Genomic DNA, 16,042 nt, shown 5'->3' with positions numbered 1-16,042 from the left:
CATGCCGATTCACAACCTGTTAAAAACAAGGTTTGATGTTGGGTTTTTTTAAATGAAGTCAGTTACACTACTTCATTTATGAAAATGTTTTATTTTTTAATAGCTTGTGATTATTCCAGTCTCTGGATGCATCCTGACAGGGTAATATTCACATAGTTTGTGATAAACATTTACAGCTACAGGATCACCATGTTAAAAAAAATAGAAGAATAAATAACAGTCCCTTCTATTATCTGCAGGGAAAATACTTGAAACTCCAATACCCACAGCATCTTTTTTTTCAGAAATATGCATTATGAACTTTACATTTTTGATGCAATAGATTTCAAAATATCCTGTATTATTTTACTTTCAGACTACTGAAATTCAATCGCAATGCAAAGTAATTTATCCTGAGGATTGTTTTTGTTTCTTTTCAAATTAATGTCACATTTATTTTTGACTTAAGTGAACAACTCTTCAATATGACATATCAAACACAGTAGCCAAGTTCTCCTTGAATGCCTATTTTTAGATTATCTTTATCCTCACCCTTCAGAAATAAAGCATTTTCAATGAAAATACAGTTGAACAAATGTAAATGTGAGGGCCAGATGCTACCACAGTAAAAATCTACTGCTTCTTACAGTCTTGAGATTTGACAGAGCAGAAATAAGAGTGTTCTGTAAACCCACTAATGACTGGTCGACATGCTGAACTAGATTAGATGCTTGAGTAAGGAAACAAAATCCATTAAGTGGCAGACTTTAAAGCCAAGGAGGATAATCTCTGGGTACATAGGAAATGCAATCGACTTGCTCCTGAACTAATATTAGAAATGTTACCAACACACGTTCAAAAGAGAGAATGCAATTGACAGGGGCAGTGAAGAATCATAGCCAGAGAGTCATAGAGTGCACCATGTCCACACCAACCTTCCATTACCAGTTTACACTAATTGCATTTCCCACTTCGCCAGAGGTGTTGGTAATTCAAGTCCTTGTCTGGATAATTCCTATATGTTAGGAGAATATCCACTACCACTGCAGTTTCTCTGAGATTTACCACATTTTGTGTGAGGTTGTTTCTCCTTATATCACAGTGTGACTGTGACCTCCAGTCCTGGACTCCTCAGCCAGAGGAAACATCTATCCTTGAAAGAATTTTTAATGCGCTTAAAAATGTTTGTATAATCTGTAATTTTTTTTTGTCTTTCTTATGGATGTTGTGTATCTGATGCTGTGCTGCTGTGAAATTTTGAGTTACTCTTCTTCACCACTCTGTTTAAAGAGAAATGAAGCTAAATTCATTGCCTGGGCTTGACCAGTGAAATCTCAGAAATTTTGCCTGGTCTTTAGTTTAATGATGATGGTGAGATCTTGCTATTCACACATCAACAACATCCAACATCAATCTCAACAATGATCATGCTTCTTTCACTGTGAAACACTTATGAAACTTCATGGACAATAATCTCCAAACAAATCAAGACAAGTTTGTTCCTTTGAGTGTCCTTGGAGTTCTTACATCTTCTGAGGTGACAACTAACAATCAACTCAATAGGAGAGCTTCTGGTGCACAATCAAACAATTACTTTGTTCAGGAAAACGTCTGGGTAAAGAAAAGCTTAAAAGTAATGGCTCGTTTATAACATGAGAGACTAGTTTATAGATTTTCCAGAGAGAACTTGGTGAGCAAAGGTATTGATCTCTTGTGAGGTCACAGATAAAGAGCAGCAGTAGTCCAATTTGGGAACTCGGAAGAAATCTCTTCCTCCAGAGGGAGTGGGGAGAATATGGAACACTCTCCCAAAGGGAATGGCGAACACAGAGATGTGTTTATGAGGAAGGTGCAAAAGGAAAGAAGAAGAGAGGGATATGGAGAGGGAGGGGAGGACTCCTATGGCAATTCTATCACTGAAGCATCAATTAACTAATTAATGGGTCATAAAATCAATGCTTGATTTGTCTTACTGGCTATTTCCCAGGCAAATCAAACGTAGATGGGTTGGATGGGACACAACATAGTCAATCAGCTCAAATATTAGAAATTCCAACTGTCAAAGCTCAGATAAAGAAAAGGATGCCACAAGCATGCCAAGGTTTCCTGGAAATTCTGACGTGTACTGAGAGCCAAGTGCTGAGTGAGAAATGGTGAGTGTTTCTCCAAAGTCTCAAATATTGCATTACAAAAAATAATCACCATTTAAAAATGCTTTCAGGCCCTCTTGTTTGCACATCTGACATTTGGGATCTTGGGGAATACATGAAATCTACCTTTTGTTATAAAACCTAACATGCAGAATGCTGAGGACAAATTTGCAGACAGCAAACTCCCAAAACAGCAAAATGTGATAATGACCTGATCATCTGCTTTGATGAAGGACAATTACAGGCTGGTACCATCAGAAAACCAGTTAGAATGGAGGAAATAGCGATACTGTCATTGTACAGTTCTGAATCAAGTATGTTGGTATACTCAAGTATGTTAGCATACCTGAAAACCAAAAGAGTTTGCACTCAAGGCTCGCAACCACTTCCTCAAATGCAATTAGGTAGAGGCAATAAGGATTAGCTTCTTTGTCAAATGTACATCAAAACATTAAAACGTACCGTGAAATGCATCAAATCAAGTCACTGAGGACTTTGCTTGGGGACAGCCGCAAGGATTACCACGCTTCCTGTGCCAACATAACATGCCCACAACTCTCTAACCTTAATTGTTTATGTTTGGAATGTCAGAGGAAACCAGGGCACCCGGTCATGGGGAAATGTACAAATTCCTTACCGACCTCGCCAACTCTATTCGTAAGGCCCACAAAAGAAATAAATTGTGTAACAGTTTCAAAATGAACTGCATTATGATGAGGAATCAAAATACTGCACTGAGTAGGAACCCAGAATACATAGGGTAAAACAGTATTTAATCTGCCTTGCTGTTTGACAGAGCCATCAGTTTCACTTGGATCATAGAAACGTATCCAGGTAAAGGGAACTTCAGATAGATCAGACTGTGGATTCAAACTGTATGGTTATGCCCTCTGCCAGTTATTGCAGAATCCAAACTGTCTTCCAAGTCCAGAATGTTTAGACCATCAGTAAATGAAAAACGTAAAAAAAAAATTGCAAATGCTAGAACAGAAAATATTATAAAATCTCAGCAGACCAGGTAGTATCTGTGGAACGAGAATGCAATGTTGAGTGTTGGCCATTCACTGTTGGGTTTTTATTCCAGCATTTGTGTTTATTGAATATCCAGGGAGGACTGTACTACATAAATACTTATCTTCCAGATAAGATGCTAAGTCAAAGCTTTGCCTGCTTCCCAGGTGGATGAAAAAAGATCCTCAAGATATTATTCTGAAGAGTGTGGAGTTGCACATTGCTTTTTATGGGGACTTGCTGTGCCCAAATTCACTGTTGCCTTTCCCACTTTTCTGAAGTGACTCGCTGTGTATGAAGTGCCAAAGCTTACTTTTTAACTTGTGTTAATTTATTGTGCCGATATTACTAATTTGGTGTGTAAGAATTATATATATTTTGTTATGCATATTATCTGAAGGAACATTGTTTTGTTAGATGGTGTACATATATACAGTTAAAATGGTAATAAACTTGAACTTGAATTTCAAAGTTCTCCTTCACTGGGCTGCACAGCATGACGACATGGTGTGGACCTGAATGTGATAGAGAGACATTACTCCTTCTTTCTTACAGGATGAGCATTCAGTCCACCTTCAAAAACCTCCTGACTTTACTTTCTGAAAATTAAAAGAATCTGCAAAATCTTGATGCACCTGCAGCCCACATTCAGCAAGTATGGGCATAGCAACCAAAAATAAATTTGCATTAAAATGGCGGCGCAGTAGCATAGTGGCTAGCACAACGCCTTACAGTGCCAGCAACCCGGGTTCAATTCCCGCTGCTGCCTGGAAGGAGTTCGTACATTTTACCAGTGGCCATGCAGGTTTTCTCCGGGTGCTCCGGGTTCCTCCCACAGTCCAAAGATGTACTGGTTGTAAATTGTCCTGTGATTAGACTAGGGATTGCTGTGCAGCACACCTCAAAGAGTCAGAAGGACCTATTCCACGCTGTATCTGAATAAATTAAAAAAAAATATTCTCCTGGCTTTCGGATTGGCGTTCAGTGCTACTTTATATGGTCAAATAAAAGTTAGAATGGTTTTGGCAGTTTTCATTTACATATAATTACAGCTTTATATGAATATGACAAGTGGAAACTCTCAGTGATGGCAGGCAGCACAGACTGCTGGGCCCCCTCCCGTGATACTGGATGACAAGATGCGGCACAAACTTCATCTCCTGCTAATTAAACGAATCAATTAAGCGACTATTGTTGCAACTGTGTAACTGATGTTCTATAGTGGCAATAACAACCCCACAGGGAGGTCATTTACTACATTAAAATGCTGTCCTCCACAACTCCATCTGATATTAATAGAAACTGTTATTTGGGCTGTGCTGACATATCGGGAACAAAGGCAAATTATGGAAATGGGGAGACGAAGATCAACCCAGTATGAAATCTGGTTCAAGTCTCAGACCTCCAAGGGAATATTCAGTGGAATTCCAAAGTTCCCCCAAAGTTCCCTATCAGAACTACAATATCCATCAACACAGCTACCACTTAAGACACTAAGCAAGGGTCATATATTTGCATGCTATCCTGCTAAGCTAATATAATTCAACAAGACAAATTATCATATTAAATTTACCCTCCTGAGTTAAACTGATTGAGTTTCAAATTGTTTTTGAGGTTTGTCATTAGTTTATGCTAAAGCTTAAATGTTGATAGAGAGATTTAATTGCACAGCTTACAGCCTGGGTCACAGGGAACACACAGCATTTTTGCATGGTAAAATAACTTCCTGTCCAAAACATTGCAGCTAATTTTGGGAAGGATGTGCAGCTTATTTATATAGAGTATTTTTTTGAGGTTTAGGAATGAACATTCATAAATAACTTATCACCAGTGATTATGCTCCTTCAATAAACAGTTGATGGGGTCCTGGCTAATGAGGAAATTACTTAAGAGGTAATGTTCTCAGGAATCACATTGAGTCTTATTGCACTTAATCAGTACAGATGAGCATTGGTGATGGGAACAGTTCTGATAAAGACATCTCCTCAACGACATCCCAATTAATGGGACTCAACTATAGCACAATACTCTAACGTATAGAATGTCCTTGCCACACAAAATGATACAATTAACAGCAGTACACTCCTGGGACAAACTGTTAGCTCAAATAGGTTGAGCCTCTGACTCCCAAGAAGAATTTTGTAAATCAGCTCCCAAAGCTGCACATCACTCTGACTGGTCTGCTCAGCTGTGCCAGTAAGATCAATTCTTCAGGCGTTCAACTAAACTGGGCACATCCTGAGCAACCTGCTTAAAATACAGAAAAGAAAATATTTCTTGTACTGCTCTTAAAATCTAAGTTCTACTGCAAATCACAGATCCAGACTGACGAAGTTTGTGCCCCAGGTCCCAATCTGGAAAGTGAGGATATAGATACACACATAAACAGAATTCACTGACCAGCATCTCAACCCTTCCCTTATAAAAATCTAATGTCAGTGACCTACAGTGCAGACAGGTTATATGCAGTACAAAATTCTTTTTTGTAGATAGTACTATTGAAACACATTTGCTCAATGGAACTGTGCATTGATATGCATCATGTTTTAATATCAGCTTTTGAAAGTGCTTGGGTTGGTAGGCTACTTGCCTCTAGTTTGGGGTCAGTTCCACTTTGGACACTGGATCACCGAACCCAGAATATTCGGGCGCAGTACTGTAGCAGGGATGGTAGCGTTGGACTGATAATGGTAACATGAAGCTGTGCCTGCTGCGATTTAGATGATTTGAAAAAAAATTAGTCCACTGTTTTGAGGAGTAGGAGTTCTCTTCAGTGAGCAGGTCAATATTTATACCTCAAATAACTTCAAAAAATAAACAAATTACTTGATCATCATATCAGTGTTATGTGTGGGAGCTTGCTGCTTGCAAAAATACTCTGTACCTGCTGTGTTACAACAGTAGTTGCACTCTCTCAGTGGCTGTGAAGATGTTCTCAAAGGAACGTGAAAGCTGCTTTTGAGATACAACTTCTTCCATTGATCTTTTAACACATTGAACAAGAAGTAAACTTGAATGTGTGATGCTTTCCAGCAGTGGGAGCTACTCTTGGTAATGTATAAAAAATATATTGGCTTATTTGCTTTTTCACTGACTAGAACAGTCCAACATATGCTCCTTCTGCCAAGATCAATAACTTGGTCATGTAGAAAACCACAGACTTGAATTCCATGCTGTAGTGCATTGGAGCATCAACTTAAGTTCACACAATTAAAGCAAGCAATCCAGCATTTCTAAATCTTGATCATGTCCTACAAAAGTATGGGCCTATCCTCAACCTTCCTGCACAGGAAGGCATCACAAAATCTCAATAGAGAAGGGAATAATTTGGACCATTAAGCTGACCAGTTAATTCCAAGCTTCCCTGGACTTTAGACAAATTGGACTTTTTCAAATTATTTATCCAAATCTACTTCGAAAACTCCTGCTAAGTCCGCTTCCAGTCTGCTGTGATCAGGATACACTGCCAGTCTCTACTGGCAGCTTATTCCATCACAGCAATTCACTGCCTAAGAAAATTCCCCTCCTTTCCCCTTTGGCTTTTCTGCCCATCCACTTCACTCCCTGTTCTTGGATCACCTACCCTCTGCCCCTTGTTTCTCCTTATTTACTCCATGACACCCCTCAAAGTTTTGAACTCCATGTAAAATGTACTGCTGAGAAGTGGGAATAGGTTCTCAAGCAATGTTCAGGATTCTTCATTGGATAATTGGAAATTAGAAAAGGATATTAATAATGTGGTGGGAGACTATTGATAATACAATTGCTCAGCTCCCATCTCAGAGCACCCTGCTGTAATAATCTCCCAAAGTTCCAGTGAGCAATTTCTCATAAAAAATAGATAATTTTTCCTTATTAATCTTCTGAAAACATTATAGCAGTGGAAAACAAAGATTAAAAACTGATACTTCTGTGTAATGTAAGAAGTGTATCAAACACAAAAGAAAATTCCACAAACTGCAGTTGTCATTTCCACCTCTGATTGGTTAGGCATACCGGATGATTTAGTACTCTTGATTATGTTGACCTGTTTTATCAATAAGCTCTTTCAAAGCAGCAGCATCATTCATGATATGTAGATACCCTTAAGTAGGATTAAAGTAGCTGCAGTTGAATATTCTATTTAAGAGCTCTCCTGAATAATAGATGAGCAGTGGCAGAGGATCATATCACTATCAATTTGCCTCAGGGAGTTGGATCCAAGCCCCTTTCACACCGATGGATGAAAGTCTTATAACAAACGGCAATTAAGGATGTCAATTGGAATAATTTCTGCTACTACTCTCCGAAGACATGATTCCACTCTACAAAGCTGCCCATCCTTTGGCATGGAGCTGGCAATGCAATTCACTTGTTTATACTGAAAATGAATGCTGCACACATGCCCTCCTACAGTTTAAAACATCAAAGCCTCGTCATTAGGATCTAAAACTCCCTAAGTGATGCACATGCACAGTAGGTGCGCCAGCAGAGAAAGGCACCTTCTCCTACAACCAACTCAGGCAAATGGCACAGCTGCAACGACCGAAAAGTAGTAAAGTTTAAAGAAAATCGCGCGGGTGTTTTAGGGGGTGTACAATCTGCCACTTTCCACTTAAGCCTCAGCGAAGATTGGACGAACATTCACGATGGTGGCTGGGTGACAGCTGGCTCCACACCAGAACTACCTTCTCCACTCCTTTTTAATCAGCCTCTCTCGTCTTCTCCCATATTCTGAGTGTATCCATTTTGCAATTTCAGCTTTGGTAGCCACTCAGCAATATACTGCTTTGCATCAAAATGTGATCTGCCCCCTTTTAGCAGAAACCCTGAGCTTGGGCTCCCTAGTTACTGATTAAAAATCAAACGAAGAAACAAAACAACTACTTCCAGTTACTCCAAGGGTTCCCAACCTTTTTTCCGTCATGGACCCCTGCAATTAACTGAGAAGCCCATTTCGCATTCGTAAAGTTTTCCATTAGACTGATAACCCCTCCAGATTCAAATTCATGTATTTATCACATGTATATCGAAACAGTGAAGTGTATTTCACCAATGCAACAAAGGATGAGCTGGGGGCAGCCCACAGGTACTGCCACACATACAGGCACCATTATAGCAGACCCACAATGCTCAGCAGAACACAAGTAACAAAACAACAACAGTAAAACAAGCCCCTTTCCTCCCTCTCGCTCACCCACACAGACAGCCCTTTGATCCCAGATCAGGCCTCCAGCTTCATGGGCTTGCAGACCATGGACCGGCACCTTCCCCAGAGGAGTCCAGAATTATAGACGTAGGGCTTCAGCCATCGGGCTTCGACTTCCGGACTTCCTATCGACTTTCAGGCTAGGTCTTCAATTGGCCCAGGACTAGCCAATTACTCCAACCTATAGGTCACTAACTCAGGATTCACTGATGATGGGACTCTGCACTTGAAGACTCAGACTCCAGACTCACCAACTTGCATACGTAGGAAATCACTAATCCCTGTGCCTCTTAGTCATACGGGCATCCGAGCCCAGGACCTGCTAGCTGAGGGCAATCGTCCACAGCACCCGGCATCCTTAGACATCCTTCATCACATATTCCCGTTATTTGCCTCCAAGCATGGAACAGAGGCCTAGATTCCAGATATCCTTCATCCCACTTTCACATCCCAGGCCTTCAAGTGCGAAACAAAGAACTAGACTCCGGATATCCTTCATCATAACCTGACTCTTAACTCCCCTCTCCGTCTCCAAAACTAACCCTATTAACATAAAAAATAACAACCTCGCAAAATCTTGACTGGAAGATATTTCCACTCAACCCCATATTGATTTTCCTTGTTGCAGTGTTGGAAGTGTCTTGTCAAAATCTTTAACCATATTGGTTTGGTACCTATTTCCCAACAGACTATTACCGTTTTATTAAAAAAAAACTGAAATTTATCAAAAAACCCTTTACAGAATTTCTGACTCCCTTTTTTATCCTGAAGAACTGTTGCTCATCAGCTGATCAAACTCTATCCAATACATAGGTACCTCTAGGATCAACTTCTGGCCTGAATTCCATCTCCCTGCTCTGCAAGATTTCGCTCATCCACAACTCTGTTGCCAGTATCCGAATTCTTGCTTATGCATCACTCCTGAACTCACTAACATGCACAGGTTTCCGCTCGCCAATAAACTTCTAAAATTCTCATCCTCGCTTTCAATTCCCTCTGTGACTTCAACCTTCCCTAACTCCCTGATATTCTCTAGATCATCATTCCTTCATTTTTGACTTTGGGCATCCTAAATAATTAACACTTGTTTGCGCTGCTTGCTGCCTCAGCCCTAAATACTGCAATTCCTTTCCTGAACTTTTGTACCCTTTCTTCATCTTTAAGATGACCTTTCAACTTTTTCTAGTCAAGCCTCTGCTGAACAGTATTATTAGCTCTTATGTCAAATTCTGTTGTGAAGCTTCCTGGGTTCCTTTCATTAAACATTTTAAAGAAGCACAAGTTTTTGCATTGGTGTCTATTTCCCATAAGGTTATCTCCTATCTACAATAAAAGAAATCCAAGTTATTAAAACAAGAAACTGTTAAGAATAGTCTAAAATTGGTTCAGACAGAACGTCGTTGCTGTATTAAGTAACACTCAACTTTGAGAATCAAAAAGCATTTGGGAACCTACAAATTGTTCCATTCCCTCCTTATCACACTGTTTATATTCCATACCATTCACTATATACCTCTTGATTAGCATTGCTATAATATCAAACTGGGAATGCTTGCAAACTACTGGCTCCACAAGAGCCTGCCCTCTGAACAATGCTTTTAAAAATGCCAATATCAATTTGGAACAGAACTTGGATCGTGATGAGCTGCACATAGTATGCTCATTTGAGAGAAATGTCAACTCAGTTTCATTATTAAGCTGTCAATGTAAATAGGCTACGAGATTTAATCATGTAAATGAAAATGGTGCGTGACTGCAGTGGGGGGTACCCTTTTCGGAATGGGTCAAGTAACATTATAGGACCAGCACAGGAGATGCTCGAACCTGCATGCAACTTGCACTTTACCTGACCTAAGACTAGTTGATGCTGTCACTACAGAGAGTAAAGCTGTTTCATTCTCCAGCACAATTAGTCCTCAACATAAGCACCAATGTAGAACAATATAAAATACAACAAACAGAATTAATAAAAAAACAATATTAACTGAGTGTTGCTATTTTACTGGCCATCAGAAAATGACGATGGGCATTTATTGCTTTAGGAGCTAGATTATGCATGGCTCTGCATATAACTATGACCACTACTTAGGATAACAAACATCAAATATTTCAATGGAACTCTTTTAAATATGCATTACTTTTCCCACTAGGAGACATATTAAAGGCCAGTAGCAGAGCAACTCCATTTCTGCAAGCGTCACTAAACACACCGCTGAATACATAGACTTTGCATAGCACAGAAATAAACCTCGTTCAGTCCAAATGGCCAATGCTCATATTTGGGTGAATAAATAAAGATTCCTTCAGTTTAAGAAAGATAAGAAAGAGGAGTTGGCCACTCGGCCCTTCTAATCAATTTAGTAAGGCTACACCTGATCAACTTCCTGCCCAATCCCAACCTTGTCAATTGTCAGGATCTAAACAGATTTCTGCCTTGAATTCCTGAGCACCTTCATTCTCCTGAAATGCGACATTCCAATGGTTGACAACAATATGCGTGAAAGAATTCCTCCTCATCTCAGTCCTGACTCCTTTTTCTGAGATTGCACCCCGACTCCCCAGAGGGCATGAAACAGCCTCCCTATACTTGTGGTATTCATCTACTTGTGCAATCTCATAGATGTCAATTAGTTAACCAGTCTGTTACTTAAACTTAGCAAAGACTTATCCTGTTCAATCTCTCATCATCCTCACAGGACAACTTCTTCTAAGACCAGAAGCCATAGGAGCAGAATTAGGCCATTCAGTTCTTCAAATCTGCTACTCTATATCATCATGGTTGATTTATTACCCTGCTCAACCCCATTCTCCTGCCTTCTCCCCATAATCTTTACTAATCAAGAACTTATGAGCCTCTGCTTTAAAAAAACCCAGAGACTTGGCTTCCATGGCTATCTGTGCCAATGAATTCCACAGTTCACCACCCTCTGGCTCAATAGATTTCTCTTCCTCTCTGTTCTAAAGAGACTTCCTTATATTCTGAGGCTGTGCCTTCTGGTCCGGGACTCTCCCACTACTGGAAACTTCCTCCCCATGTCCACTCTATGCAGGCACAATATTTAGCAAGTTTCATGAGATCCTCTCTCATCTTTCTAACTCCAGTGAGTACAGGCCAAGACCAATCAAACTCTCCTTATATATTAACCCTTTCATCCCCAGGATCATTCTCATAAGCCACCTCTGTACCTTCTCCAAGGCCAGCGCATTCTTCCTTAGACACGGGGCCTAAAACTGCTCACAATACTCTAAACGTAATCTGACCAGTCTTATAAAGCCTCAGGATTACACTCTTGCTTTGGTATTCTTCACACTTATAGTTGCTGCTTTATGCATACATGAGCAGCCTTATTGACACCTTCCTGAAGACTATCATTGGAGTTAGCATGTAGAGTACAGGTTACCAGCTGTCCTTCATTGCTTGTAATATTATTGAAAATGCCCAACAGCATTATGGAAGCACCTCTGCCTGAAGAACTGCTGCAGTTCACTACCAACCTCTCAAGGGGGAAATAGTGAATAAATTAGGCTAGTCTCACCAATCATACCCAAATCGTTCAAAAATTAATAACAAAATATAGCTGAACTACTGCTTACCACTGTCCCAAGGTATTGAATCTTCATATTTCCGGCTGCATCTCGGTAGAGGCACTGTAAAGAAAACAATTTATTACAATATGCAAATTCCCAGAGGGTTGAAATCAATTACTGTTCAGCAAACCAATTATCCAATAATCCTTTGAGCTCGGCAAAAATAATCTGTTTATATGAGACTGAACTCTATTCTTGTCACAACACGTAGTAATAGTTATACTGAGATATATCCTAAAGCACGTACTCAAAAAATATTCATTACTTCTTAAAAGATGAACATCAACGGTAATAAAAGAAATCCAGTACAGACTGGTTCCCACAGAATAAATAACAAATTCGAGAGAAAATATTTCACCAGTAAACAGATTTAACAACATCAGAGAGGAACATGCAGGCTGCAAAGAACCCAGAACGCTATAAAATGGCACTTGCAAAAGGAATAATATGTTGTACACAGTGACAGAAAGTACTTCAACCAATAAACAGTCAATTAATTCTAAATACTGGCAAGAATCATTCAGCACAATGGAAGCCAATCCTGTCTGTGAGCCTCTGGCCATTGACCAGTCTGCTTCTGGAGTGATTTCCACTGAACTTTCCACTAGCTTGATTTCCACTAGCTTGGCCTTCTTGATGTTGACCATGACTGTGGAATCTTCCTTTAAACTTTTCCACTCAAATGAGCTCAACCTGAATTCTAATGATGGCAACCTGACTCGTTGCACTTCACCGCCAGCCCGTGATAAATGGCATAGACAACATGAGAATGTGCTGGAGGAACTCAGCAGGTCGAACAGCATCTGCAGGAGGAGAGAAATTGTCAATGTTTTGGGATTTGATGTGGACAGCATACATTCATGTGGTCTTCTGCTGTTGTAGCCCATCCACTTCAAGGTTTGGCGCGTTGAACATTCGGCGATGCTCTTCTGTGCACCAATGTTTTAACAGGTGGTTATTTACGTTATTGTCGCCTTCCTGTCAGCTTGAATCAGTCTGGCCATTCTCCTCCGACCTCTCTCATTAACAAGGAGTTTTCAAACCACCCAGTCGGGCATCAACAATTATTCCATGATCAAAGTCACTTAGATCACATTCCTTCCCCACTCTGATGCTTGGTCTGAACACCAACTGAACCTCTTGAGTATGCGTGCATGCTTTTATGCACTGAGTTGCTGTCACATGATTGACTGGTTAGATATTTGCATTAATGAGCAAGTGTACCTAATAAAGTGGCCACTGAGAGTACTTAGGCTATGTACAAGGAAACAGCATTAGCATTTCATGTCCAAAAGTTAGGGACTTATAAACTGCACAGTGGCTCACAGATCCCAAATACCTGGGCTCAATCCCGACCTTGGTGCTATCTACGCGTTCTTTCTGTGACTAGCTGAGTTTCCTCCAGGTGCTCTGGCTTCCTCCACATCCAACACACGATAACGGAAGAATCAGTTATAGAACAATACAGCAGGGATATGATCCAATGAGGTATGCCAATGCATTGTCCTCCAATTCAGCTCATATCCCTCCAGCCAGTCCCCTCCGCGTCCTTATCCACATGCTTCTTAAATTTTATCTGCCTCAACAACTTCCTCCGGCAGCTCATTTCCTGTGTGAAAAAATCGTCCCTCAGGTCTCTTTTTAAATCTTTCCCCTGTCGCTCTAAATTTCAGCCCCCTAGTTTTGGACTCCCCTACCCTGGGAAGAAGATGGTTAAGCTCCACCTGATCTATGTCTCTCATAATTTTAAACACATCTCTAAGATCGTCTCACATTCCCCTGTGTTTCATGAAATAAAGACCTAGCTTGGCCAACCTATCACTATAAGTCACTGTACTCATTCCAATTGGTTCGCTTCTTTCCTATAACAGGCTGACTAAAGTGTGCACAGTTCCTCAAGGGTGGCACACCAATGACTTGTACAACTGAAACACAAAGGAGTCGATAACACAGAGAAACTATTTCCTCGAGGGACGAGCCTGGACAAGGGATCCGATCCTTACAAGGTGCCGCCTGGTTGCTCACAGCTGATGTCAGGAAGCTCCTCCTCACACACAAGGTGTTGGGAATCTGTAACTCGCTTCTCTCCAAAGATTCCTGCTCTCCAGAGCTAACAGAAAATTCAGATAGACCCACATCGACAATTTAATACTGTAAAAAGGTCTGATGGGCCAAGTGGCCTCTTGCTGTTCCTAACTGACACCAAAGTTTCTCGGATGAGTCCCAGCCACCTCCAAGGTATCACTGTGTGTCAGATGTTGCTTCAGTCCAAACGGTAACGATTTCTCTAATTGTCCTCATTCATCTCACCTTAGATGCACTCCTTCAGAAAGATTTGTGATCTACCAGAAAGCTCCTGTTCTCTACACGATCACAGACATTCCTTTCTGTCCCTTGCCCTCTTTGCAACTTAAAACAGGCTCGCTTTTTCAATTCTCATCGACATGAAACATTAACTCTGTTTCTCTCCTTGAATTTGCTGACCAACCTGATGAGTATTACAGCCATTACCTGTTTTGATTTCAGATTTACAGCATTAGCAGTCTTTCTGATTTTTTGCAAGTGATTACATGGGTTTAATGGTTGTAACTTCTGCCACCCCTAAACTACAAGGCAGTTGATAGCTGAATGATAAGCCTAAGTGGTTGTTCAAAGTTCTTGCAATAAGATACTCAACTTTAATGAACTGTACATTCTGCCACTTCTGGATTCATGCGTTACACCAGATGTTCGTAAAAGCATTGAAAAATTAAAGTAACACAGCATTTTTTTTCAAAATTGCACAAATGTTAAAACAAGTACTTTAAGCATTGAGATCTGCTTTAATTCATGAAATGCAGGTTATTCAACTTAAAGTGAGTGGCTGCAGTTGCTATTATTTTCCACAAAGTAAGATAACGATCAGAAGCAAGGAACAGAATAACTGCCAGCATGTTCAGTGTACACTACTCCAATGCAAATTAATACAGTATAGTCACTGAGCAGAGCAGCAGTCAAAATATTTTCACCCTCATTATTGTGTTTTGCACTCATTTTTAAAGACCATTTAAAAGGGCTCCTCTAAAGAACTGGAATTCTATTCACAGTAATTCTTTGTGAATACTTACTTAATTAACACAGTGCAGGAAAGCGATCCCATGTTTTATCACTGTGATGTCGCTAAGAGTTTAGTTCTGAATTCTTACATGACAAAACTCAATAAGAACAGGAAAAAAGGAGCTTTATCAGTGATGCTCAGGTGTTCTTCGTACGCAGCTTATTGACTGAGCTAGGCTGCATTTATAACCAAGTAAGTGTCCTGCTGAGGGAATGCTGCACTGTCAGATGTGCTTTTCCAAATGAGACATTAAATCGGGGCCCTGGCTGTCTTGGGATACAAAAGACTGCAAGAAATTGCGGAGCTCTCCCAGTGTCCCGGCCAGGATTTGTATCACCAAAACATGAGCTGTTCACCTGCTGCCAACATTCCAGGGAGGGGTAGCCCCTCTGCTGAAAGTGCTTGTTGTATCCATTCTGGGGCAGCTCAATCAGCTTTGGTCCCCACCAGATACTCAGCTCTCGCCTGTAGCTCCAAGTGAATGCTTACATGCGACCCTGGCCACACAGGCAGTTCAAACCAGGTGAGGGTAGCCGGTGGCCTCATATCCCAGTGATTTAGGGATATGCCAGCCCCAGAATGCGAAGTCACCTCAGGCAGACTGGGCAGTGAGATCCAATGGCCAGGAGAGTGGTCTGTAGAGAGCGAAGGGCATGACAAGGCACAGAAGACATCATAGTCATCAACCGCAACCAAGGAAAACCCCAGTTTGTGATGCTTGTTCGTACCACTGGACTTGGACTTCTGAGGTCGAGACAGTGGGATTGCCCTGGCACAACAGCTCTTCCTCTTTAAAAACTCTTCCACACAGGTTTTCTATCATCTTCAGACTTGACAGACAACCACCACAACTATTTGCTGTGTGCAAATTGCTGCTGCATTTCTCACCCTTAAATAGTGATCTTACCTCCAAACGGAACCGCAGAAATTCAAGTCTTTCCCTTCTTCCCCAATCCAACTATGACAAATCTCAGCCTCTTCCCAAACTATTCCACATGATTTCATTAAACAATTGGCTTAAATCAGGAA

At 40.7% G+C, this 16,042-nt stretch overlaps 1 protein-coding gene across 2 annotated transcripts in view; it reads right to left on the bottom strand.

Annotated features, from left to right (window-relative positions):
- pcca (propionyl-CoA carboxylase subunit alpha) overlaps positions 1-16,042 on the bottom strand; it is a 463,897-nt gene that overhangs the window by 91,603 nt on the left and 356,252 nt on the right. For both annotated transcript variants that reach the window (XM_059970514.1, XM_059970515.1), the window contains one exon: positions 11,923-11,976. In XM_059970514.1, the coding sequence (XP_059826497.1) occupies positions 11,923-11,976 (54 nt within the window). The remainder of the gene's footprint in view (positions 1-11,922; positions 11,977-16,042) is intronic.

This window comes from Hypanus sabinus, chromosome 5, assembly GCF_030144855.1.
Source record: "Hypanus sabinus isolate sHypSab1 chromosome 5, sHypSab1.hap1, whole genome shotgun sequence".
NCBI classification, from domain to species: Eukaryota; Metazoa; Chordata; class Chondrichthyes; order Myliobatiformes; family Dasyatidae; genus Hypanus; species Hypanus sabinus.
Note: the sequence above shows the minus strand (reverse complement) of the source record. Positions and strands in the feature narration are given on the sequence as shown.